Consider the following 25,190-nt stretch of genomic DNA (forward strand, 5'->3'; position numbering starts at 1 on the left):
GACAACGTCTAATAACTCTATGATATGAGACGTCACTACCCCCCTTGTAATATATAAAGTGACATAGTTTAACTTGAAAGAACTGTTATTGCATAGTTTAATGTCAGATGTTGCTACGGGAGTTTAGTTACGACTTGTTCAGAACAAACTCTGAGCACGTCGTTGTCTTTAGTGTATTTCGCAATCTTTCCCGGAAAAAGGAAAAGAAAGAAAAACCGAAAATCTGTCGGTAGTTTGTCAATTCTTTCCAACTAAGGAATTATTGTTCAATAGTCAATAGTCATTATTTACAGCTTCGCAGTAGCTAATTATAATTAAACCAACTAGTGTTCAGAAAACTCTTGAGGGGAAAAAGCTGAAAAATTGATAGCTTACATCAAAATAAGAATCTTCAACATTTAAAATGCATTAATGCTGGAAAAGTTTTTTAAAATATGTCTAAATATATATAGGTTTTATTTTTGTAATATACAGTTTAAAAATGTTACACCAAAAGTAAAGATGGTGGGAAATTCATAAATCATAGAGATATGTTAACGACGATCTATTAAAGAATAAATAAAAAGAAAAAAAGAACGATAACAGCAACTGTTTTTTCTCTTTGTACTCTTAAAATTGCTATTTTTATGTACGTTTTGCACATGCCGACTCTTGTTATAAAGCCAGTGGGACACAATGACTACATGATACGTATTTTTAAGTTTTGAACTAATGTTATTTTTGACACTTTTTTTTAGGGTACACCAGAAGTATTGATTATTACTATATTATAAATAGTGATGTTCAAATTATGCAAATAATATTTACTTGCATTTTGGGCTGTTATTTGCATTTTCGACCTAAATTTGTATTTTTCCCGCCAAGTTAAGGTAAAAAATATTAAATTATTAGAGCGGAGGTAGGATTGAGTATACGTTTTGGAGGAGGAACAGAAGAAGATCAAAGGATGAATCCATTGGCTCCTTGAATTATAAAGGGAAAAGTACTCAGGTATTCAAAAATATATTAAATCCATGTTGCCACAAGATTTAGATTTTTTACTATCCGTTTTTCTTTTATCAATATAAACGGGCATCTTGTAGAATTCATTTTCGATATATTTACATTCATTCGAAGTGAAAGACCATCTTTTTAAATTAACCATGCCTATGAAAGTGGACAAGGATTTTACTTTTATGCCTGAAACAAAGTATTTGTTATTTAAGGTTTGTGACTGGCTAAGTTTTCAGCATTTTTTGCTGCCTTTCCTCCCTAGATGTTCAAATTTGGTACACATTTCTCTCTCCTTAAGAAGTTATATCAATCGTCGAACATTATACAAGGGGTTGGCTTTTGGATTTTGTAGGAAAAAATCGAAAAATTATTACCTTTTAAAAATTTCAAATATTTAATTTAAAAGAATAAAAATTTAAAAATCCAAAGCCATACATAAAAAATTAAACTTTTTTGAAAAATATTTGAAAAATTATAATTGTTCGTAAAAAAATTCCGACTGTGTATTAAGTTTTTTGATTTTTTTTTTTAAATATACAGTTATTCACAAAAAATTTCAAAAATCTACTCTTATTCACAAAAAATTTCAAAAGTTAAATTTTAAAAATCCGCAGTTATTCACAAAAAAATTCTAAAGTTAAATTTCAAAATTTAAACGGGTTCCCATTGTACATAATTTGCCAGAATGACGAAAAAAATGAATGTTTATAAGCAGAATTCCTTTTTTGGGGTGGGCTAGAGCCCCTCCATCCCACCCCCTACCCTACAGATGACCCTGTTATAGGACTGTCTAACGTCTGACACGACTATTCCACAGATGAATGGTGCGAAAACTTAATAGGAGGTTCAACAGTAATTAAGAAATCCAAGCTTAAAGCAAAGTACAGGGATGTGCAGTAAATTGGGACATTTTTTTTTAATGTCCCGTGACTACTGAAATTTTAATTTTACAGAAATTTACGGACAAAAGTTGTTCAATAAAGAAAAGGATTACTCGATATATCTGCCGTTGGTGGTGATGACCATGTCGAGGCGGGTTCAGAAAGGAGGGGCAGGCCGAGACGAGGTGTGCAGGATTTACCTTGGCCCAATACTTCACAATCGATTTCTTGAGGTTGGCCAAACTGTAGTGGAGCCTCAAGCAGACTTGCTTCTCTAACTCCCAATAAAATAATTAGTCCATAGGATTGAAATTAGGAGAGTTGGAGTTCCATGTCTGGGGTAACCAAAATTCGACTTTTTCCCCTTGAGCAAGCCTGCTGGAAGGTGAACCCGTTGCCCCATCGTTGGTTTTCATCTACGTGATGACTTTGTCCTTCAGCAGCTCGTCAGCGTCGACTCTCTCTTTTTGGTTGAAGAAGATCAGTTGCATCACCGTCCCGTTGGACCTGATGATTCCCAACGTCATGAACGAGACCGAAAATCGCTAAGAAGCGGTCGTTCTGGCTGTTTTTTACCATGTTTACGGTTTGCTTCTTCTAGACACTAAAGAAAGTTACAGGACAACGTTTATCCTTGAGGAGGTTCAATAATTTGCGGCTCCTGGTCAACTGGATTTCCTTCACCTTCTATAACAAGATGTACCTATTCGAGTCCTTGTAGATGTCAAATTCAGGTCGGTCTTTACCGCCCTCTGGACAGTCTGCGTCCTGACTCCGTAGTTTTTGCTAGCACGGTCATCGGTGTAGCCGGGTTCGCATCTGTCGACCGTTTGAGGCCCACTAGAAACGTAGGATTACTCTTTTGGTCGCTTTTTTGCGGTGTGGGGCTGCTGTTTGGACTTGTCGGTTAGCTTTGACTAGTCCTTGATCCTGTAGACCGTCAATCTCGGCTAACATAGTGTCTTTGTAATCGCACGAATTATTTCTACAACGGCCACCTTTTCCCGTGCTCCGTGTTTGTTTTTACCTATTTGAACGAAACTTTTCGTGCTTAAACTATACTCCCAACCTCATTTGTCTTGTAAAAAAATCCTGTCAAATTAAAGTTGTCTAAGTTATAGAACTTAAAAAAAATGTCCCAATTTACCTGGACATCCCTGTAATATAAAATGAATCCAAGGGGTAATTTGATTTTTTCTACAGAAATGCTGCCTTCCTCTTAGTGTTTACAATTTCAGATCATGATGGGTTTTGATAGGACTGAGTATACCTATCAGGCCAATATGTGCATCAAACCTAGAAGAAGAGAAAAATCGATAGCTGATGGAGAAATAATGTTATTTTTTTATGTATGTGTTCTGCCACAATATCCAATCTCTTTTTCGTAATGAGTGTACCTACAATGTACATAATGACCTTCAAGTATATTAGAAACAAAACCAAGGCAAAACTAACAATTTTGATCTATGTATTTTGAGAAGAAGACAAAAATATTGCAACAAGGACGGCTAATTGACATTTATTGTAAATATTATTTAACCTTAATATTCCAAATAATTACAGCAGAACAGAAGCTGCTTATAGTATTTATGTGATGAGGAGGATGATATATAGCCCTGATTGTTTTTTTTCACATCATAAAAATGCAATTACAAACATGCAATGCATATGAATAGTGTTCAAAAATACTACATACATTTATTTCTGCGTGTCAATACATATTTGAATTTTTTTTTTGTTCAGAGAGAGAAAGATAGACTTGTTCATAAAAAAAAATAAAAAATCTTAGTAATATAGATACTAGATATAATACTTTGATAAACTAAAAAATAATATGCTCAAGGATGTACATATAGGATATAATATTAATTTTCCCTATCAAGGCAGTGATGGTTATATGTAGTAGATCCTTGCATATTTTGTTTTATTTACCGAGTGGTCCATTAAAATTTGAACATTTTGAATTGTACACTTCAACAATATAAAATATATTAATTAACAATAGAATTTCAACAAAATTAATACCATAAATATAAATGTCTCTGACCTTTCTTAATCATTAATGTATCGCCCTTAACAGCCATGATGACTTCCAGGAGGCGGAAAAAGACGAGGCACCCGCTACAGATGTAGTCCTTTGTCATAGCGTCGCAGTATTTCTGACGGTATCTTTGAGGGCCTTGGTGTTTGAATGACGGATACTGCAGGCCTTCCTCTCAACATACACCCAAAAGATGTTGTCGAAGCTGTTGGTATCAGGGCTTTAGGGAGCCAAAAGGGTAAAAAAAAAAAAGAGTTCAAAATAAACTAAAAGAGTCTTGCAACGGAGGAGATGGGTGTATTTTTTATTGCCTGAGTCAAAAGTGGCCTCTCCATCCTCACAATTCTCTAACAGTCTGATGTGAAAATAAACAAATTTGAATTTTTTGTAATGTTTAATTTTTCCAATTTTTTTCTCCGAAAAATTTATTTGTCTGTAAATAGCTCTATTATTGAAATTTTTATCCAAAAAATATAATATTTTAATCTTTTTTTCAAAAGAATTTATATTTGAAATTTAAACTTTCCAAATAGTATAATTTTTGTGCAAAGTTCTAGATTTTTGAAACTTTTTGAGAATCACTATGTATTTTTTTTTCGAATGGCTTTAGATTTTTGAAATATTTTTCGAAGAAATTTAATATTCCGCCCCACCCCCCAAAAAAAAAATATATATATATATAATCCTGTAGACTCCTTGTCATCAGCACAACCCTAGTTATCAGTAGAAGTTTATAAAATATTTCGTAGAAACTGGAAGTCCCAGAAAATAAAAATTTTTAGAAAAAAAAAAAAAATCAAATAATAATTTTTTTGCTCTGCTGCAGAAAAACGCTAAAACTACTCCCCTATTAACCCTATGAATCATCTTTGCTTCTATTCCTAGAGAATTATATGAATTGTAGATGACATTTTATGAATACATGATTTATGTAGGCACAATATTACATATATATGCATGCAGTGACCTGGAAGGTTTTCTGCTATATTATTACTTTTTTTTATTAATAATTACAAATCATTGATTTAATTGCATCAAATATGACTCTTAACAAAATATATTCACGTATATCTCAAGTGTGATGTTCATCGATAAGATTGATTTAATATATATATATATTAAGAAGATTCAGCTAACAAAGTAAAGACATTCGTAACCTTGACTAAAGATTGAATAATATATCCCTCTTATTACGTCTTCCACACTGTAAGACAATGAAACAAAAAAAAGGAAAAAAATAAATAGATAATTCGGTGAATCAATGAGTTTATTTACAACCTTTAAAAAAACAAAAAAATTAAAAAATATGTATGTAAAAATTACATGTTATTCAACAAAGATGAATGAATCTTCAGTGTCATGATTGTTTTGTAAAAAAAATAATTCCAAGGGCCTTCAATGAAGGCTCAAATCAACAACATTAGTACTCCAAATATATATGAATACAGTGTACAACATTCTCGTTAGTCTCGGAATAGCATTGTGGATCGACCTCGGAGAAATTCCAGCCTATATATCAGGAGTGTCTGCAGGGGGGCATAGGAGGATGCACCTCCCAATTTAGGAACTTCTGCTTTTTATTTAATATTTTGTTTTCAAAAATTTTAATATTTGAATTTTTTTAATTTTTTTCAAAAGTTTAATTTTTGTGAATAAGGGGGGAGGCAGTGGAAAAATATTTAGACTTTATCAAGATGTATTTTTCAATAAAATACTAATATGATGTCTTGACTACCCTAATCATCGATGAAGCCCTTTCTTGGCAGAATGATGGCTTTTGAATCAATTGCGGATGTAGTCCTTAGACATGGCATCCCAGTGCTGGCTGATGATGTCCTTGAGGCTGTTGATATTTGGATGACGGATGGTGCCGGCCTTGGAATCAACATGTACCCAAAAAGTGAAGTCCAATAGGTTGGCATCTGGTGAGTAGGGGGCACATTTTCTTTGGCAAAGAAAGGGAAGTTGTCCTCCGACCAAATCTGGGCCTTTTTGGACGCGTGTGTAGGGCACCATTCTGCTGAAACACCACGTTTATGTCCGGGTAGTTGGGAGTGGACCATGGCAACAGGATAATCTCAAGTCGATATTCGTTGGTCATGTTCAGAAGGATCTATATATTTTTTCTTTATTTTAGTATTTGACAGGAACAATTTCATTGCATTCATCAAAACCTTGATTTATGTTGCAAAAACGAAGTGTAAAGATTTTTTCGGCGGAAAAATTTAATTTTTGAAATTTTGTACGAAAATTAAAAATGTTTGGTGTGTTATTAAAATAACTTAATTTAATATTTTGGATGATAAATAACAAATATGTGCCCAAATCTTTCGTATTTTTGCAATCACTCCAAAAATTACAATTGAATAATTAATTGTACAATTCTTCTTACGCACTTTAATTTCTTCATCTAAAATAAAATATCCTGAATGTCTAGGACTTCCTTAAAATTAAAATCTTCAAATATTTACTGTAAAAAATCCATTTCTTTTTCTACTTGATTTAAACACAACAATTGCAGATTCATTTGAGAGTCATTGTTTTTGATCAGAATGGGTTGTCAAGTTATTTGTACGATCAAAATTGCATGCTGAGTCTGATAATAGAAAAGGAGTGGATTACAAATTAATAAAATTAAACAACATAATGTTAAAGGAATATCTTCTCCCAAATAGTTAGATGGCGAATAATCAAAAGATAAAGTGACAGCTGTAGGAGAAGAAGTAAACAGCTGGTAATAAGTCGTAATGTTGAGGAAAATTAATATTTATTAATTCTTTGGTAAAGCAATTCGTTTCATTTTGTATAAGTTGTAAGAAGAGGTTTTTCATTTGATTAAAAGAAAAAACAATGGGAACGACGACATTCTTCATAAGATATTCAATCCTTTTCTCCGATATACTCTTTAGGAATCGAGATATGCAATTCAATGGCCACAATTACATGTTTTAATAAAGAAGGAGTTTATGAACTATCAGGCCATTCTTTTACGTGTACAACTCCAGGAGAAGTAAATTTGAAGATGAATATGTGATAGTGCTTTATTCCTTTTAAAGGACATTAATACTTGTCTAAAAATTTCCTACAAATTCCTCTATTGTATTTGTAGGCACTACTCTTCTAAGGGTATATAACATTGAATCTAGTATATTTTTTGACGACAATTTCTACTAAATCCTCAACACATTCAATTTTTTGTTGATTATAATAAGATTTGTAATTGATGCCGAAGCTGCAGTCTGGCGAAAACTTTGAATGATTTTCAGTAAGAAAGTGTATGGAAACATTATCAAATGCACCTCAAATAGCCATTTATGCTACAAAAGCCATCATGATATAATTTATATTCTGGCTTATTTAAAGCCATATAATGAACTCCTCCCAGTACAAAAATACAATGATCCTTCATTAAGTTCTCCAGAAATTGTTTAATACCTTCTCTTCTTCCATTAATATTTTAATTGTACGGGTTATCAGATAAATTTTCAGTCAAATTATATTGTTTATTTGTGAACACATTTTTCAAATACTCACAGTGTTAAGTCCCTGAGCTCTGTATTAAACCCATAGCCACGAGGGAAAATGTAAACAAACTCTCCATCCACTTTTTGATCATCCCTATTAGAGGCACCAAAATGTCCAAACACATAGATGCTTCATGACTCAATGGAGAAATAGAAGACATTTCTAGACATTGATCTCGCCAATAAGAAACACATTCGTAATAAAACCAATTAAAACAAGAAGTAAGTGTTTCCTAATAGATTCAGTGGTCCTAGTGAACAGAAACAACAATTTTCGATATACATTTCAATTCTACGCCCTTCTTCTACATTCACATCAAAAAATGGGACGTTTCCATGCCCCAAAGTTCAAATATCAGAGATATCGTCAGTACATGAAGGACAAATTGGGAATTCACGACAAATTATATTATATCAATACAACAATGGCCTCAAATGATTTAAAATATAAGCATAATACATAATAATTCCAGATCCCCCGGTTAAGAACCTAATCCTACTAACATCTATTTTACTCATCCTTATAATCTAATTTAATGATGTGGCATCTTTAAGAGACTATTGCAGTTTTACTGAAGCATTATACTTCTAAAAAAATCATTCAATTTAAACTAGAGATTCTAAGGAATAAGCTTTTCTCTACGGTATTAGAAACTTCTTTCTGTAAGTAGTTAAATTTAATGTTACAAGAATATCTTTTATTTTATTATAAACAAAAATAGCAAGAAATAGAAAACCCATTTTTCTCATTTTCACATAATTAAAAAAAAAAGTCGACTTCTGACATCTTACGTGAGAGAAAAGAGATCAGTCCGTCCAGGAATCAATTCAAGTTAATAATAGCGTTTTTCGAAAAGGTAAGATGTAAAACAAGCCATTCAAGCTATGAAAAACGGTTTTTATAGAATCTCAAGGAACGGATTACTTTTATATTTCAAAAGCCCAGAAACATCCAAACGGTTTTCAGTATATTTATTACAAATCATCATTTATAAAAGTATCAGAAGATGTAAACGAATATCGAAACAAGAACAGGAGTCAAAAGACGTCGATTAAAGAAATGATAAGTTCCAATCAATGTTCCAAGTCTACCTAAGAACAATTGGATGACGTCATTGTATCCATAACTGCTGAAAACAATGCAAGGCAAAATGGTATTCAACAAATCGCAGGATTTATAAGTAAAATAATTTGGCGTGTTGAAGATAAATGTAGCTACGTATTTGCATTTGAGAATCATGAAATAAACTGTAAACACTCTCTACCATCAGCCGCCAATTATACATATATACTCGTGTAGTGGTTTTATTTGTGAGCAATTTATATGAAGAAATTTGGAAAATGATATCCGCCAAAAATTCAGAGAAAACTACTTTCAAAAAGGGTAGCACACTGCAAATATCTTTTGATAAAAATTCAAATTTGGAGGGACATTACCTCCATAAATCTGTGGAGGATGGAAGGTATGGACCTGGAATCCATCCTAACCTTTTTCTTCCTCAGTCTGGATGTTAAGACCGTAGCCACGAAGTCATATCACATTAGTTACATTAGTTCAGATCACAAGTCATTCGTCATAAAGAAAACGAACGACTTATTGAGGGGTAGAATAATTGAGAAGAGTAAAAGTACATGGGATAGTTTTTGATTTATAAGAAACTCTCAAGAAGTTTATGTTTCTTTATGCTTATCTCCTCCCTTTACCATATGACTGTTTTTCAAACATCACAATTTTTTTTTTTAGTTTAACAAACTTTTAAAGTACTACCTTTACGTTGAAGGGACATACTATTTACAGGCTTTGAAGCAAACTTCTTGTTGTACCAGTTCATACAATTATGTTAGAAAGGTTGTCATGTTGCATTTCTCTCTAAATTATGGAATAATTTAGGTATCATTTTTGACAAAGATCACAAAAAGTTAGACCCTGAAGAATGAAAAACTATTTTGATTGAAAATTGAGTTACTAAGATATTATCATTATGGGGGTTTGCTGATCCACTGTCCAGATTTCATTACTCCTTAATAAGAACTACAATTGAATGTAATAAACTTCATGTATGTTTATGACATCCAGGAGTTAAGAGTCTTGAGCATCTTATCAATTTTCAGAAAAATGCCCTTTTCATTATCTCAAATCGAATTGACACAAAGTACATGCGTGTTAATATTACTAAATACTGACTTGTTGCGTTAGATCCTTCCTCTTCCTAAAAAAAACAAAAAAATGTTGCAAAGTTAACATTTAGAGAAAAGAGTTGTTTAGTTGCTTTCAATTATCCGTTCCTTAAAGACGAAGATCCTTTTCTTAAGCATACTCCAACATCCTAAAAGAGGAATACATTAAAATATTCATACTACGACAAAATATTGCTTAAAAGCTATTTTTACATACGTTGACTCAAGTTTAACTAACATCAAGAATATGAGAGGTTTTTTATGGGTAAGGGAACTCAATACTCCTTGAATTACACTCCCCTTTTCTTTCTTTCGATCTACATAATATTCAATATCATGGTGTTTACGTAATAAATGGTGATTTAAGACAAAAACAGTCTGTAACCAAAGTTAAGAAACGAAAAAAATGAGTCAACATAGCCAGATATTTCATTGACATATTTTGATCAACTATAGATTTTGTATTTAAATTTATGAGATGAGATGAAATACCCAAGAATATTGACTGTAATTTATAATTTTCATAAAAATAAGAAAACTTACAGGGTGTCCACTATAAATTGGAACTATCTTAAAATTCAACCTGCTTGATAAAAAAGGAATTTGGAGTGTATTTGTTAATATGAAAAAGTTATACATGATATTCAACAATAAATTTATTCAACATATCCTCCCTCAGCAGCCACCATCTTCTCCATCCTGCCCCTAAAGGATTTGCATGCCCTGATGACTTCCGCGGAATCGACAGTATTCCACTTCCTCGTAATGGAACCCTAAAGGCCGCGATGCTCTTGTGGCTGACCTTGCACACCTCCCTATCCAACTTCCCCTACCAGTAGTAATCACGCGGATTGAGGTCGGGTGAGTGGGAGGGCTAGGTGTTGCAATCCCCGAAAGTGATGTCGTTGGAGTTGAAGAGGTTAGTGGTCCTCATGGCGATGTGTGCGGGCGCTGAGTCTTGTTGGAATATGAACTCCCTCCCAGCGGCTGTATCCTTCCTCCAGGGGATGACGAACTCCTCCATGACTTCGCAGTACCTTATCGCGTTAACCCTTTCCTTGGGATTGAAGAAGAAAGGAGGCATCACCTCACAGGTGCTGCAGATGACACCCAGGGTCATCACAGAGGCCGGTAACTTTCTAGTGAAGACCGCAGGGACCTCTTCTCTCTCCTTGGCAATCCACCTGTCATTCTGGACCTTATAGCTTCTGTCGACAGTCGAGTTCTTCTCGTCGGAGAAGAAGATGATTCTTCATTCATGGCTGTTCAGGTCATTGAGGAGACGCTTACCGTTGGTGAGCCTGGTGGCCTTCATGAATGCCATTCGGTATGACCTGTACCCGAGGTCCTCATTCACAGCCTTGGAGACCAGCTGCGTGCTCACTCCACGGTTCTTGGCCAACCTGGACAAGGAAGTCCGCGGCGAAGCCTTGATGGACTTTTGGAGGCCTTCAAGGAAGTGGGGAGTGCGGATTCGGTCACTTCTCATGTTGTGGGCCTTGCGGCAGACCTTCCCCTCAATCTCCCAGGCATTGAAGACCCGGTACACCGTGGTCTTGGGGTAGTTAAGAAGCTTGTAGATAGCAGAGTGCTTGTGCCCCGTGCAAGCCAATTCGAGGATGGCGTCTCTCCTTGCTTGTTCCATGATGACTATTGTTTGTTGTCAAAACAATTGTGGTGGAAGTTATAGGGCATTGTTCACACAACCTTTTATATTAGTATGATTTAACCCCGAATATCCACATTATGGATCTGGATGAAGTTTAAAATAGTTCCAATTTATCGTGGACACCCTGTATTTGAGCCGAAAATTCCCTTTTAGATCAAACCCTCTATCAAGTTCTCATTATTTCATTGCGACGATTTTATTTTTCTTGCTAATAAGAATGCTATTTGAAGCGTTTGCAAAGTATTAATCAGATCAATAAAACCATGGAGACTCGATTTTTGTATATATTTATATATATATAATAATATCTCAAATCTCGGAACCCATTCCGAAAGATCCTACAAATAAATTCAATAATTATAATTTAGAATCCTATCCATACTACCAAGGTACATTTATAGAAGGTTACAATACCGTTTTGTTGTGATCAATGGAATTATAGATTATTTAAAACATTTTCAAAATGATAATTTTGCTTATATTTTCCTAACTTTTCTGTAGAATATTATTATTTCTTTTGATGTGACCCCTTGGGGAGTGTGTTTTATTATTTACTAGTAAATTGTTGTTTTTATAACTATTTATACTTTCATAATTAAATATCTCTTTTATTATATGTTTTAGTTTTCGCTTATCATTTTTCTGGGAGTTTTGATTGTGTCTGGATATCTGAATCATCAACAACATAAACGACGTGTCGCTCAAAGATAGACCCCAATTCATCCTTTTGTACGGATTCAACAATTTCATTATGGAGTAGTTGATTTAAAAAGAAGACAATTCTCCTCACGTCCTCGAAAGAAAGACTTATTGAATAAGCTCCTCTCAAAAATAAAGCATACTTTATAAATAATACTTTTTTTTTTACATATTTGAGAATTATCTTAGTTTTAAATTCATTGGTATCCTTTTCTAATCATTCAATAAATTATTATTGTATTGTTGATAAGTTTGTTCATAATATGCCTATAATTTTGCATAAAGGAGGGAGTGTCCTATAAGTATTTGATTTGTTACCTAGACTTTAAACTTTTGGTAATTACTTATACAAACTTCCAGTGAAAAAGGTTGCTGAATAAATATTGGTAAAATTCTTATTATTTTAATTTTACGGTATTAAAATGACCAAATTAAAAATCAAGTAAATACCAGGTTAAGATTAAGTTTTATAACTACTTTACAAGTATGTTTGTTGTCTACCATACATTATTTTATATAATTTATAATGAAGAAAATGTTTTGATTGTCCTAACCTTACCAAAAGAACGAAGGAAAAATAGTAAAAAGTGAACTTTGAAATATAATTTATCGCATTTTACGGGTTTTAGTACTAATAAAGTCCCCTTACAACGCGGACTTCCTTTCATGCAGATTAATATAGTTTCCAAAAACCCTGATAAGCGGGGACCACCTGTACATTAAATAACTCATATAAATTTTTGAAAATATGTATATCTTAAAGCTTTTTGAGTTGCTTTTGAGATCAATAATAAGGTCAATAACGATTTGTGTTAGATAAACATATTTAAATGACATGTAACACAAATGAGAAACACCATAAATAGAAATGACTTCATCAAAAACTACTAGACTTATCTTTCACATATATACAAAGAAATAGTTATAATGTACTATTCATTTAGCTATTTTTCTTTGATCAACTGTACTTTCCCAAACATGATCCCTCATTTCCTTAACAAAATGTCTCATGCAAACCCAGCGATGATTTTTCTTCGTTATGGAAACTATAACCGTTTCATTTTTCGTTGATAAATATATTTAATATGTATTTAAGAAAATCCTATTTATTTGGGGCATGTTAAAGAAAATCACAAATCAACATTGTAAACCTAAAAATTTGAAGAATGTTTAGGAGAAGAGCAGCCTAACTGTCATGACGTTTTATTAGATCAGCTACCCTCACCTGAGAAGAGCAAGGAGGGAGAGAAGGAAAAAACAAAAAAATCCAAATTACTTTGAAGAAATTATAATATTGCTTATATAGTACAGAGAGCCACCTTTATTACATGTTTGAATGAGTTCAGCCATCGTTTTAGGATTCTCAAATGCAAATAAGTATTTACTAATATTTTCAACAGACAAAAAGATCCTAAAATATTTTGAATAATATTTTGACTTAAATTGGTTTCAACAGTTGTGGGTAGAATGCCTAGGTAGATTTGAAATATTGACTAGAACTGATCATTTCATTTATAACCTCTACTGACCTCTGGTTCTTATTTTTATTTATATGTTCCGACACTTTTGACATAAATGATGATTTGTAAAAAAATGTAAAGAACTCAATATTGGAGATTTTTTGGCGTTTATCTATTTGACTTTCTCCTTGAGATTCCCTCGAAACTAATGATAACTTATATTCCTCGTTTCTTCATAACCCGAATGACTTGTTTTATATTTACACAAAATAGTACCGTTAGTTTGAATAGAATCCTGGTCGTAACTATATCTTTTTTTCCCATGTAAGGTGCCACTTATTATGACACTACAGATGACGTCACTGAATCATTTTTGTAATTTCTACTCATGACGTATTCAAATTTTTCTTCAGAACTCAATTTGTTGGTTTAGTTAAAAGAGTGAATTCATAGAGGCTTAGTTCCCAAATAATATTCAAATATACTCAGCGCCCTGGTGAACAAAAACAGTGTCGCTTTGTACTAATATTGATAACGTGATCTTCGTTTTTCTGCTTGGTTAAAAAAGTAAAAATGCCACTTCGTATCTAGTATTGATAATTACCATTGGACGGTAATCTATAACGACCACGATCTCTTAGTGACCTCAATGTTAATTGTTAGGGTTTTTTTTTAATATAAAAATATTAAAAATGGAAAGAATGTCAACATTAGCTTAATATCCAACAAGTTTTGAACTTTTTTTCTTTCTCTTTGATGAGAAAAGATTGATTTATTCAATAAAAATTGTTCAGTAATTTGCTCAGGATATCGATGAATTCTAAAATAAGATCATTCTTAAATATGTAACAAAAAAAAAAGAGTATTTTTATAGATCAATATATTTCATTTATAAAATGAATAAAAACATAATTAAACTTTGAAATTTGTAAACCATAATTATCAAATATGACATTACATTAAAAAACAATACGGTATAAATCAAATAAACCATAACTATCAAATATGAGATTACATTGAAAAGCAATACTTTATAAATCAAATAAACCAAATACATTTGGAGAATCATTCGTCCACGGAAATATAGACAGAATATATACGAATTACATTCATAGTTTAGGATGATTTGTAGCGCAGCTACCGAAAAGGAGTGAGTATTTGAATACTCATTTAGTTTAAGGTGGCAAAGGAACTCTGAAAGAAGCAAAAGAATGAAATTAGTAATTAGATCCCATAGGTGTATAACAAGTCTTACTTCAGGTTGAATAACATCGTTTAAAGTAAATCGAGAGAATCCTGGAATATCCTCAGCTTTCATATAATAAAAATTAGGAACAGTTTTGAGGCTTGAGGGCTCCTTGATTTCTCTCCTCAAGTTGAGAGGCAATTTGGCAACGTGAATAACTTTCTTAGGAGCAGAGCGGAAGTTTGACAAAGGATGTCGGAATCGTCTAATCAAAAGCATCATTAGTTATAGGCTGAGGTGTTAATCACAAGGAACTTACCTCTCGACAAATGGTTTATTTTTGAGAGGAGCTGGTCCAAAGAATCTATTTTTTCGTGGACGTGAGGAGAATCGTCTTCGTCTAAAATCAACGACTCCGTTATGAAATTGTTGAATCCGTCCGAAAGGATGTGTTGGGGTGTATCTTTGAGCGACACGTCGCTTATGTTGATGTTGATTCGGATATCCAGACACAGTCAATACTCCAAGGAGAATCAAAAGGGATAACTAAAAAATGTAATAAAAAGAGATAAATTAATTATGAAAGTATAATCAGTTATTAAAACAGCAATTTACTAGTAAATAATACAATACTAAGGGTTTCAATCATATGATTCAGTTTTAAATTATGCAAATATATAAATTTAAAGATATGCTGCGTACAAATTTGGAATTATGTACAAGTTGTAACTTGTATAAACCGATTGTATAAGTTACAATTTGTACATCCTATTACCCCTTTTTCCATTGCAACTACCGTCATATGAATTACATTCTATTAATTGTTTCTATTGTTCTAATTAGGTCTATATTAATATCTCACATTTTATGTATGTACGTGTAATATAACTGTGGACATTTCAACTATATATAATGTGATTATCAATTCGTAATTAACAATAAAATTCCTGAATATATCGTCTATCTAAAGAACATTAAATTAAAACATTATCTTATATACATGTAGAGTATAAATTCTTCATTCATAATTATAACTACATTATATTTTTTTATTACAAAAAATTTACATTTTGCTTATGCTATTTACAAACTGGAAATGAAGTCGTTTGGTTACAAAAAATGGTTTACACGTCAAAATAAGAAAAATCAAAGGGGCCTTGATAGATCCGTGCAAAAAAAAAAAAAAAAGTTATCTACATTATTTCATCTACAAAATGACTTTGTATCGGCCTTGCCCGAGGAAAAATTAGATACTATTTCATTTGTTCTTATTTTTAATCATTGAACCATAATTACAGGGGTTTCCCAGCTTATCGCAGTTTTAGGGAACAAGAAAAATCTGCATAATATATGATTAATTCTGCGTTTTTTGATGACTTTTTTTTTAGCAGTAAAATTTGAAAAAATGGGGGAAATTATTTTTCAAAGTGCACTTTTTACTATTTTTCTTTCGTTCTTTTAGTAAGGTTAGGACACTCAAAAGATTGTTTTAATTATAAATTATATATAAAATAATGTATGACAGACAACATACTTGTAAAGTAGTTTCAAAATTTAATCTGAATTGGGTATTTACTTGATTTTTTATTTGGTCATTTTAATACTTTAAAATTAAAATAATCAGAACTTTACCGATATTTATTCAGCAATCTTTTTAAAGTTTGTATAAGAAGTAATAGCCAAAAGTCTAGGTATCAAATCAAATACTTACAGGACAATCCCCCCTATGCAAAATTATAAACTTCTATAATATGAATATATAGGCATAGTATGAATGAACTCATCAACAACTACAAAAATTCTTGTTTACCATAAGATTTAGTTTTTCATTATTTGGAATTTTAATATTAAATGAATGCGATATGTGGGAAATATACTTGACTAAACGGAGAGTAAGAATAATTCCAATCACAATGTTATCCGGCATCTGTGGTGATTGAAACTGCCTTAAATAGGGACCTCCTTTATATATAAAGCATGGATCCTATTCCTATAATAAGTATTTGATGGGACTTCAGTAGCATCAAAAATAGAATGTCAATTTCATGTATAATATGTCATGATATATGCTTATATAAAATATATAGATGAAGTTTCTACATGCCCTAGAATCTCACTTCCTCTATAAAGGAATTTCTCACACATGCAATTTATTGGGGGGGGGGAGATTTATTATAATCATGGTTATTAAATAACATACCGGAATAGGCCCAAGTCTGGGCCTATCATGTGTGCAGGATGCCCAAAAATCCTTCAAAAAACCTTTTTTTATAAATATGGAAATCGTGCCTTCTTAACATGCTCAAAACAACAGAAGAAAAACCCTTTGGTTTTTTGAAGGTCTTAATCATAGTTTTTTTTTCTTTTAAAAGAAAAATATGAAAATTATGTTAAAAACAAGCACACACACATACTTCCTGTCGAAGGATTTCAAGGACTCGAAGAATTTTACGAATATACAAGAGAAATAATTATCATGTAAAGGCCATGTGGAAGATTTTTATAACCAATCAATTTTGCATTATAATACATATTTTAATCAATGTCCATTGTTAGTTATAGAAGCAACACTTTAATAGAATACACTCCCTAAGGGCTCCAATCAAATGAACTAATAATTTTCAATAGAAAAGTTAGGAAAATATAAGTAAAATTAAAATGTTATATTTTTTAAAATAATATAATATAGAAGTTCTTCTGGGAAGTTAAATTTCGGTGTTTTTATTATGGTAATTTCTTGATAAATATGAAGGATGTGAGCCTAACAAAATAGTAAATAGATGATTAAGAATCATCAATTATACTTTCCAAAGAATATAGGTAATAAATCGCAAATGGCAAAATAAATCATACATATATGAAGATAAAATTCCACACCTAAATATGTACTCTGTACACACTACAAAACTAAGTAGTAACCTTACATTAATGATCAAGGATATTGTGCCGCACCTTGGTAGTACGGATACGACTCTAAATTATTATTATTGATATTATGTGCAGAATTTTTTGAATGGGCTCCGAGATCTGTATACAAATATCCATAAAATCGAGTCTTGATTTATAAATTTTGTAGAAACCTGGTCAGCATTGCAACAAGCTCACAAAAAGAAATACGACTAAGCCAGTGTATACCATGTGACTTCTTATTCCAAAACTTGTCATCATTTATGCCTAGGGTCGATCAACACAAAAACAAGCTAGAACAACTTATCTTAAAATTGAGTCATGAGAGTTATTTTTCGTATATATTTATAGTCAATTTCCATCAACAAACTACTCGGATTAATCCTTTGAAGACGCCGCAAATTGCACTCTAATAAGCAAAAACTATCGTCACAATGAATAAATGAGAAATTGATCGATGATTTCATTTAAAAGCGCATTTGGAGCTCAAAGGAACTCTCTTAATTTTATAAAAGCTTTAAACTATAGTCAATATTATTGAGCATTCAACTCATCCCATGAATTTAGATACAAAGCCTATACCTGATCAATATATATACATGAAATATTGGGCTTTGTTGGCACATATTTTTCGTTTCTTAATTTTGGTTCCAGACTGTTTTTATGTCAGCTCACCATTTATTACGTAAAAAACCATTAAATTGAATATTATGTAGATTGACAGAGAGATAAGGGGAAATAGATGCAATGAGTATTGAGTTCACTTACCGATAAAAAACCTCTCATATTCTTGATGTTAGTAAAACTTGAATCAACGTATGTAATATTTTGTTGTAGTATGAATATTTGAATGTCCTCCTCTTTTTTGATGTAGGAGTATGCTTAAGAAAAGGATCTTTGTCTTTAAGGAACGGATAATTGAGAGCAACTAAAACAACTCAACGTAATTTTCTCAGAACATGAACTTCGCGTTATTATTTTTGTTTTTTTAGGAGGAGGAGGAAAAAAAGAAGGAAAGAAGGATAATTCCCCCCCAACGCAACAAGTTAGTATGTAGTAGTAGTTGTAACGCGCATGCACTTTGCGTCAATGGTTTGACCGTGAAATTCACAGTCAACGCGGGTTTCTTCTCACATTCCTCTTTTGATAGTTTTTTTATTTTATTTTATGCTTAAGCACGCACACCCTCAGGATTCTTTTTTATTATTCAAACTAAGGTCATGTTTTCTACACTCCCCCTTCTTGTTTTGCTTTTGTTTTAAGTGTGTGGATCACACACAGGCAATACCTATAAAAATAATAATGGTTGCATACATACTTAATTTAACGACCTATTGTAACAAATCAATCTGTAAAAAGTTTGCTTGAATAATACCAATCCAATGTATCATACAAACTGTATACAATATGGCCAACCAACTAAAGATATGATGGTTGTGAGGTCAGTTTCCTTCATTGTTCAGAAGGTCATACATATTATGTATTCCTTTAAAGTGCGACTTTAATTTATGTACTCTTTTAATTAAAAAAAATAAATAAATATAATTTAATGATCTCTTATCAGGGAAATGAGGAAGCCATGTTGAGTTGCTTCAAGAATGATTTTTTTTTTAAAGTGAGTCTATTTTGAAATCCCTTCCACTTGTCATACCTAGAGATGGTTTTTTTGTAAAAGCGGGAAGAGAAGGCGGGAGCAATACATATGGTACGTCTGAATTAAGACCCTTGTTAATATCTGTAGCCTGTTACATGATTTTGAAGGAACACATGAAATGAAGAGGAGAACTTTCTACATTAAAAATTACATTTAAATTAATATATATTTATAATAATTACACATTTTTAAATAAATTTAAACCAAAGATAGGCGAGAGTTCTTTAGTTGAGGAAGATGTTGATACACCACGACTTATTAAATAATGAACAAAAAATAAAAAAGAGCACACGCAACAACCGTTTTTTTTCTTTTCTAATCGCTATAATTAGATATTGCTTCACACACTTCTTTAGTCAAATTCAATGATAAAAGTGGTGTAATGCTTAAGCCTGGACTTGAGTTATTTTTTATTGACTGTTTTTCATTTAGAATCGGACTTGACTTGGCAGGGCTGTTGTTGCATAAGGTCAGGAATCCACTCAATATTTTTCTAATAAAAAATATTTATCATCCCCAGTTCTAAAGGTAGTATCAAGATTGATAGTCCAGGAAGACATCCTACTTACAAAGATTAACATGGGTGGCGATGGTGAGTCATCCAAAGTCACTCAAATAAGGCCCTTTATTAAAGAAGCGTGATTACGACTCTGCTTGGAATCAAGCAGGGTCGTAATCACGCTGAACTCTGAACCATATAGACCACCGTTTATTCCCAAGTGAGAGGGCCAAACTATGTAATAACCATGGATGCCCACTAGAATTTTTGGAAGGGCCATGACTAAGATATTTCTTTCACAAATTTGACTTCATATATCTATTTTTTATAAATGACAATCAAAATTATTTAGGCAGGGTAGATTTTTTATTGGTATTAACATGATAATTCCTTAAATGTGGGAGGAACAATGGTCAAGTGGTTCGAACGCTAATGATAAAGAGTCAATACCAGTAGCAAAGTAGAACAACTTTCACAGGAAAGGCCATTTGTCCCCCCCCACACTATATATACCGGTCCGTCAATAAGTTTTGGAACATTAATTTAATTGTGTTGTGAGAGGTTTTGGTCAATTCTATACAAAAGTTGTTCTTACAAAAAATAACAGCTGATGATTTAACTTTAGAACACCTTATTTACTAAGTCTCTAGGATAAATATTAACGAAAGAATAGAAGACATTTAAAGTGGGTCTCGTGTACAATTGGCAAAACAATTGGCTCGTATATTTTGGGGAAGTCAACTCCAACCTCTGTGAAGTGTCCATCACCAAACATTCGGTTTCATATTTATATTAAGATGGCTCACATTGATTTGGACATAGACTTGAATTAATCTCTCTTACTCTCAACTGGACTTCATTGTTTTAGTGAAGTGAAATACAGATTTTACTATATAATAGGGGATGCCAATAGGGCAATATGAAACATTTAACCCTGTAAAGTTCATACCTGATCATAGTTTTCAGAATATTTAAAGTTATAATTTTTGTCAATTTCTAAGAACACAATTGGTTTTTTGTAATTTTTTTATCGGTCAAAATGGAAGATTTTCAATTTTTTGGGTAGACATTGACATTTTTTTATTCAAAGGTACTTATAGACTGTTTTAGCATATATTTAGATAAAATTAATGATTTTCTCCTTAAAATACCCTTAAAAGTATACATTTCATAAGTTTTCAAAAAAAAAAAAAAAAATGTTTAGGCCTGAACTTTTCTTGCTTCTAAAATATGGATTACTTCTCACTTCATAAAGTGGATAAGGCCTACACTGTCCGTCATGCAAAGGTCCTCAGAGTCACTGTCAGCCAGCACTGGGACGCCTCGACAGAGGACTACATCTGCAGTGGGTGCAAAGCCTTCCACTGCAGCCTAGAAGCCAACATTGTCGCTACGGGCAATGATTAAGAGAGCTCATATATACATATATTTAAAGTATTAATTTTGTTGAAATTCTATTGTTAATTAAGAAACTACATTTTGTTGAAGTCTAAAATTCAAAGTTTTCAGATTTTAATGGACCAATCGGTAGTAAGGAAAACAGTAAACCATAAGATGTGAAAATGGGACCAACAAATATAAGGGCTTGAACCTTACTGTCTATCCAAAATATATCATCTATTTAATGTGTAGTTTTATTAAATATGAGACACTTAAATGTATTAAAAATATGTTATTACGTATTTGTACCATCTTATTTACACATTGTAGTTAAAAAAAATAACAGCTATAATGAAAAGAATAAGTCATTTTTCTCTAATTATCCTACTTATCTAATCCCAAATCAATCAATAATTTTTCTTTATATAAATTTAGACATTTCATAGGGATTTTAAGTACATACACTTTAATTTAATTCAAGTATCAGTGTTATCAATGACATCAAGTAGTATTCAAAAGTATTAAGTATTATATGAGTATATAAATATATTATATAAAGGACGGTTTATCTTTTAATGTTCTCAAGCTGATAAAAAACGTAAAATGGTTATGTGACTTTATTTCCTAACTGATTTTTTTTTAAATTTCACAAAAATCAATATCATAGCATAAATTTGATAGTCTAACAATTAAATCGCTGTAGGCTCAGACCACAGCTTGACAGCGTCCCTGGAAACGTCCAACTGTCTTCTTGATCGTCCCATTGGGTAAAGTCCGGAATATTATTCTTATAACAGCTCTCAGGTATCTTGTGAAGACCTTTGGGGGGTCTTCATTAGAAGGCTGTTCAACATTGTTCCAGACAAAATAGACTTAAAGGTTCAATTCCAACGAGTTAAGGAGCCAAAAACTCGACAGGACGTACATTACATTCACATAATCTAAACAATCGAGTGTTATTTTGCTGGTGTTACAGGGTACCCCGTTATGCTGCCAAATCCAAGGTTGGTCTTTTATTATGCTGAGGATCCCGGAAAAGACTTTGGAGCGCAGAAAACTAATATAGACCTTGGCATTTACATTCATCCCTACTGGAATATGAAGGAAGGCATAACGTTACCCTCCCTGCTAACAACGCTAAAAACCATAACTTGCGTTGAATTTTTAGCCTACATAACCCTTTGACCTTTGGACGGTATAATAACTTTTTGTCAAACATATATTGTTCCTTGAGTTATACTTCTGGGGTTGACAAAAATATTTGTCTTCTGAGAATAACCAGAAAAGATCCTTAACTGGAGGCTTCTATTTTTGCTTAAAAAAATTGGCTGACCCTTTTCTACATTTTTGACGGGGTTAGGAGTTGTCCCTTACAATATTCATAGCTGTGGTACCGTAAGTCTTCATTGATGACACGATGACCAGTTGAAGAGTACGCCAAGTCAGTGTTGTCAGCTATCGCATTCATCGATTAACCAGGATTCGTTTAACTTTTTTACTCAACAAAGGAGGAAAGTGTATATTTTGAAGAGAGCTCGGACATCCTTGATGACAGAAAAACAGGTCACTTCTTATTGATTTATAATTAATACATAACATTTAAAAATATATCTCGAAACCTTGTTGAAAATGTCATAACATTGGAATAAATCGTCACGGAGTAAGAGGTTTTTGAATTCACCCACAAGCCAGCCATAATGACTCTTACAATACACTGTATTTTTTTATCAGTTGTTGATTGGTTGAAGTATAATATGCTCCTTGTAAGCTGTGAATAATTAACAACAGCTATCTATATTAATTAAGCAAATTTTATATAAATATGTAATGCATATATTATATGTTTCAATGAAAAATAGTCCTTTTGATCCAAAAAAATAACAATCTAGTCTTGCTGTCATTTTGCACGTATTATCGAGCGTATATACATGATGTACTATATTTAGTGCTCCCTGATGTATATGATATTCATATTTTGATCAAAGAAATAACAAGTTAGTCATATAAATGAAATCTTGAATGCGTTTTGTAAGTAGTATTGAGTACTACATGGTGCAATTAAACGAAAATATATATAATTAATCAATTTAATATAAAAATGTATAAAATATCTAATCTTATCCTTATGGGATGCATCATTTACTTTATTAATATACAATAATGATTTAGCATCTGTAGATAACTCTTGTCAATTTCCTTTATAATTATTTTTTTCTAAGGTGAGATATTAAGGGATTATTGCTTATCTGAAGATGGTGAATCTAATCTATAAGGGTGTTCATTCTAGAATATTATCTTAAAGGATTAAGTCTGGCATTTCTAATTTATTTATTTAATTATTCTTCAGCTTATCTTATACGCATCTTGCGACAAGTCCATTTGCATTGATAAAGTTAACGCTTCTTCAACATTATATGTAATTGGAAAATCAAAAGCCATCAAGGGTATAATTTTATTGATCTTGATGGAGATGCAATAGACTACTTCATTATGAAGGTAAAATCTTTTTTAGCGTTATTTCTAACAGAATGGGCAGTAACCAAAAATTTTCATCCATGTCGGAGAAGGAGCTTGTCAATCTTCTTTAGAACCTTGCAGACATATCAGCCCATGGTACATTTACCTATTCATTCTTATATCTTTCCATTCTGTAAGTGTGACGACTATACTCATTATAAAATCATTTAACACTTTCGATAAATGACAGTTATAAATTAATATATTATTACTTACTATAAATATTAAATTATTATTGGTATCAATACCATATTTCTTTACTATACTCAATAAGAGAAGTCTAGTAAGTTTAATTTCCATTATTGTTTACTTATCATATATTCTGAAAAAGGTAACTATATATATCAGTTTTAATTACACACCTGGATAAAATATAAAGGAGGTTCAACAATTAATCACAAGAATGAATCACTGGACTAGCATTACTTGTAATTTGACAGAAGCATACGTACGCACATGTGTTGGTTGATTCTCCGGATGAGGAGAACATGCTCAATCTAGCAGTACACTCTCAAGCTAATTCCTTATTTCGGAAAGAGCACAAATATGTGCAGGTTTATTTTTTTTTTTTTTTTTTAATCCTAAGTATGTTACAACATCTGAAAAAAGTCAGAATATGAATTTGCAAATGGGTTCTACGTTTTGTATGGAGTGTATCCTCCCATAAAAGCCACAATTATTAAAATAAATCCATTGGCTATTCACTGAGAAATTCGGAAATTCGTTGTCGAAAATTAAATTCGTCTTCTCCTTGAATCGCACGTACTACGAACAGGTTTCTTAAGATTGTCGTATTAAATATGACGCACGGAGTTTGTTTATTATCATTGCATTCATTATATATCTCTTCATTCAGGACTGTCGTAGTTTCAATCACAGAACCTACACTTTCTTATATGTGAGTTGTATGTTGTCATACGAGGCTCTGTGACCAGAAAGGAATGAGCATGACACAAACATGACACTCCTCTCATAGTTTATACTACAAACTACTTCATCTCATAAAAACTGATCCCGTCTATCATTTTTTCTTTTTTTAAACTAATGAATAGAAAAATATTCCAGATTCCTTAGGTGTTTTTAAAAATACACCTCTGTCAATTTGGATGGGGTGATTTTTTCCCCCAAAAACCCGCACAAATCCGCATTTATATTATCAGTTTATTAGCGACTACAAACTGCTTCATCTCATAAAAACTGATTCTGTCTATCAATTTATATATTTTTAATCAATAAAAAATGTTCAAGATTTCTTAGGTTTAAAAAAAATTTGTCTATAAATTAAAAAGCGTTACTTTTGGCCCAAAACGTCGAAGACAATTCGCAGATCATTTTAAGTTATTAGATGAACCTGTATCTTTTTTCTTGAAATTTTGCAATACCAATATAGTTTAAACACTCTAGAACAACAACATTAGGGTAAATTTTTTGTTATGTCTTGAAGAAAAAGTCATCAATTTTATAATTTAAAAGATGAATATATTTATGGAGTTTTATGTGTCACGAAACTTTTTATCGATCAGCTGTTTGAACAACTTAATACATGGAGAGAAAAAAGATTAGCGCACTTCCTCTTTTGTTACATTCTTATTCATACTCCTC

The 25,190-nt window shown here is 32.0% G+C and overlaps 1 protein-coding gene and 1 long non-coding RNA gene across 2 annotated transcripts in view; one reads left to right on the top strand and one right to left on the bottom strand.

Annotated features, from left to right (window-relative positions):
- LOC139905609 (uncharacterized) overlaps positions 1-14,906 on the top strand; it is a 46,645-nt gene extending 31,739 nt beyond the window's left edge. The window contains exon 3 of the long non-coding RNA XR_011780508.1: positions 11,911-14,906. This is a non-coding gene — a long non-coding RNA (uncharacterized lncRNA). The remainder of the gene's footprint in view (positions 1-11,910) is intronic.
- Positions 14,311-18,482, bottom strand: LOC121120587 (uncharacterized). Its single transcript, XM_040715461.2, has 4 exons — positions 18,307-18,482; positions 14,951-15,177; positions 14,701-14,896; positions 14,311-14,639 (listed from the first exon to the last, which is right to left on the bottom strand). The coding sequence occupies exons 1-4, from the start codon at positions 18,322-18,324 to the stop codon at positions 14,616-14,618; spliced, it is 465 nt and encodes a 154-aa protein (XP_040571395.1). The 5' UTR covers positions 18,325-18,482; the 3' UTR covers positions 14,311-14,615.
- Positions 18,483-25,190: the final 6,708 nt, after the last annotated feature.

This window comes from Lepeophtheirus salmonis, chromosome 6 (genome assembly GCF_016086655.4).
Source record: "Lepeophtheirus salmonis chromosome 6, UVic_Lsal_1.4, whole genome shotgun sequence".
Classification (NCBI taxonomy): domain Eukaryota; kingdom Metazoa; phylum Arthropoda; class Copepoda; order Siphonostomatoida; family Caligidae; genus Lepeophtheirus; species Lepeophtheirus salmonis.

Bases quoted from the DNA above. Each gene is read 5' to 3' on its own strand.
- LOC121120587 (XM_040715461.2), bottom strand. The intron at 14,897-14,950 runs GTAAGTTCCTTG...GCTTTTGATTAG, and splicing joins AATAAACCATTTGTCGAGAG to ACGATTCCGACATCCTTTGT. The intron at 14,640-14,700 runs GTAAGACTTGTT...TGCTTCTTTCAG, and splicing joins ACGATGTTATTCAACCTGAA to AGTTCCTTTGCCACCTTAAA.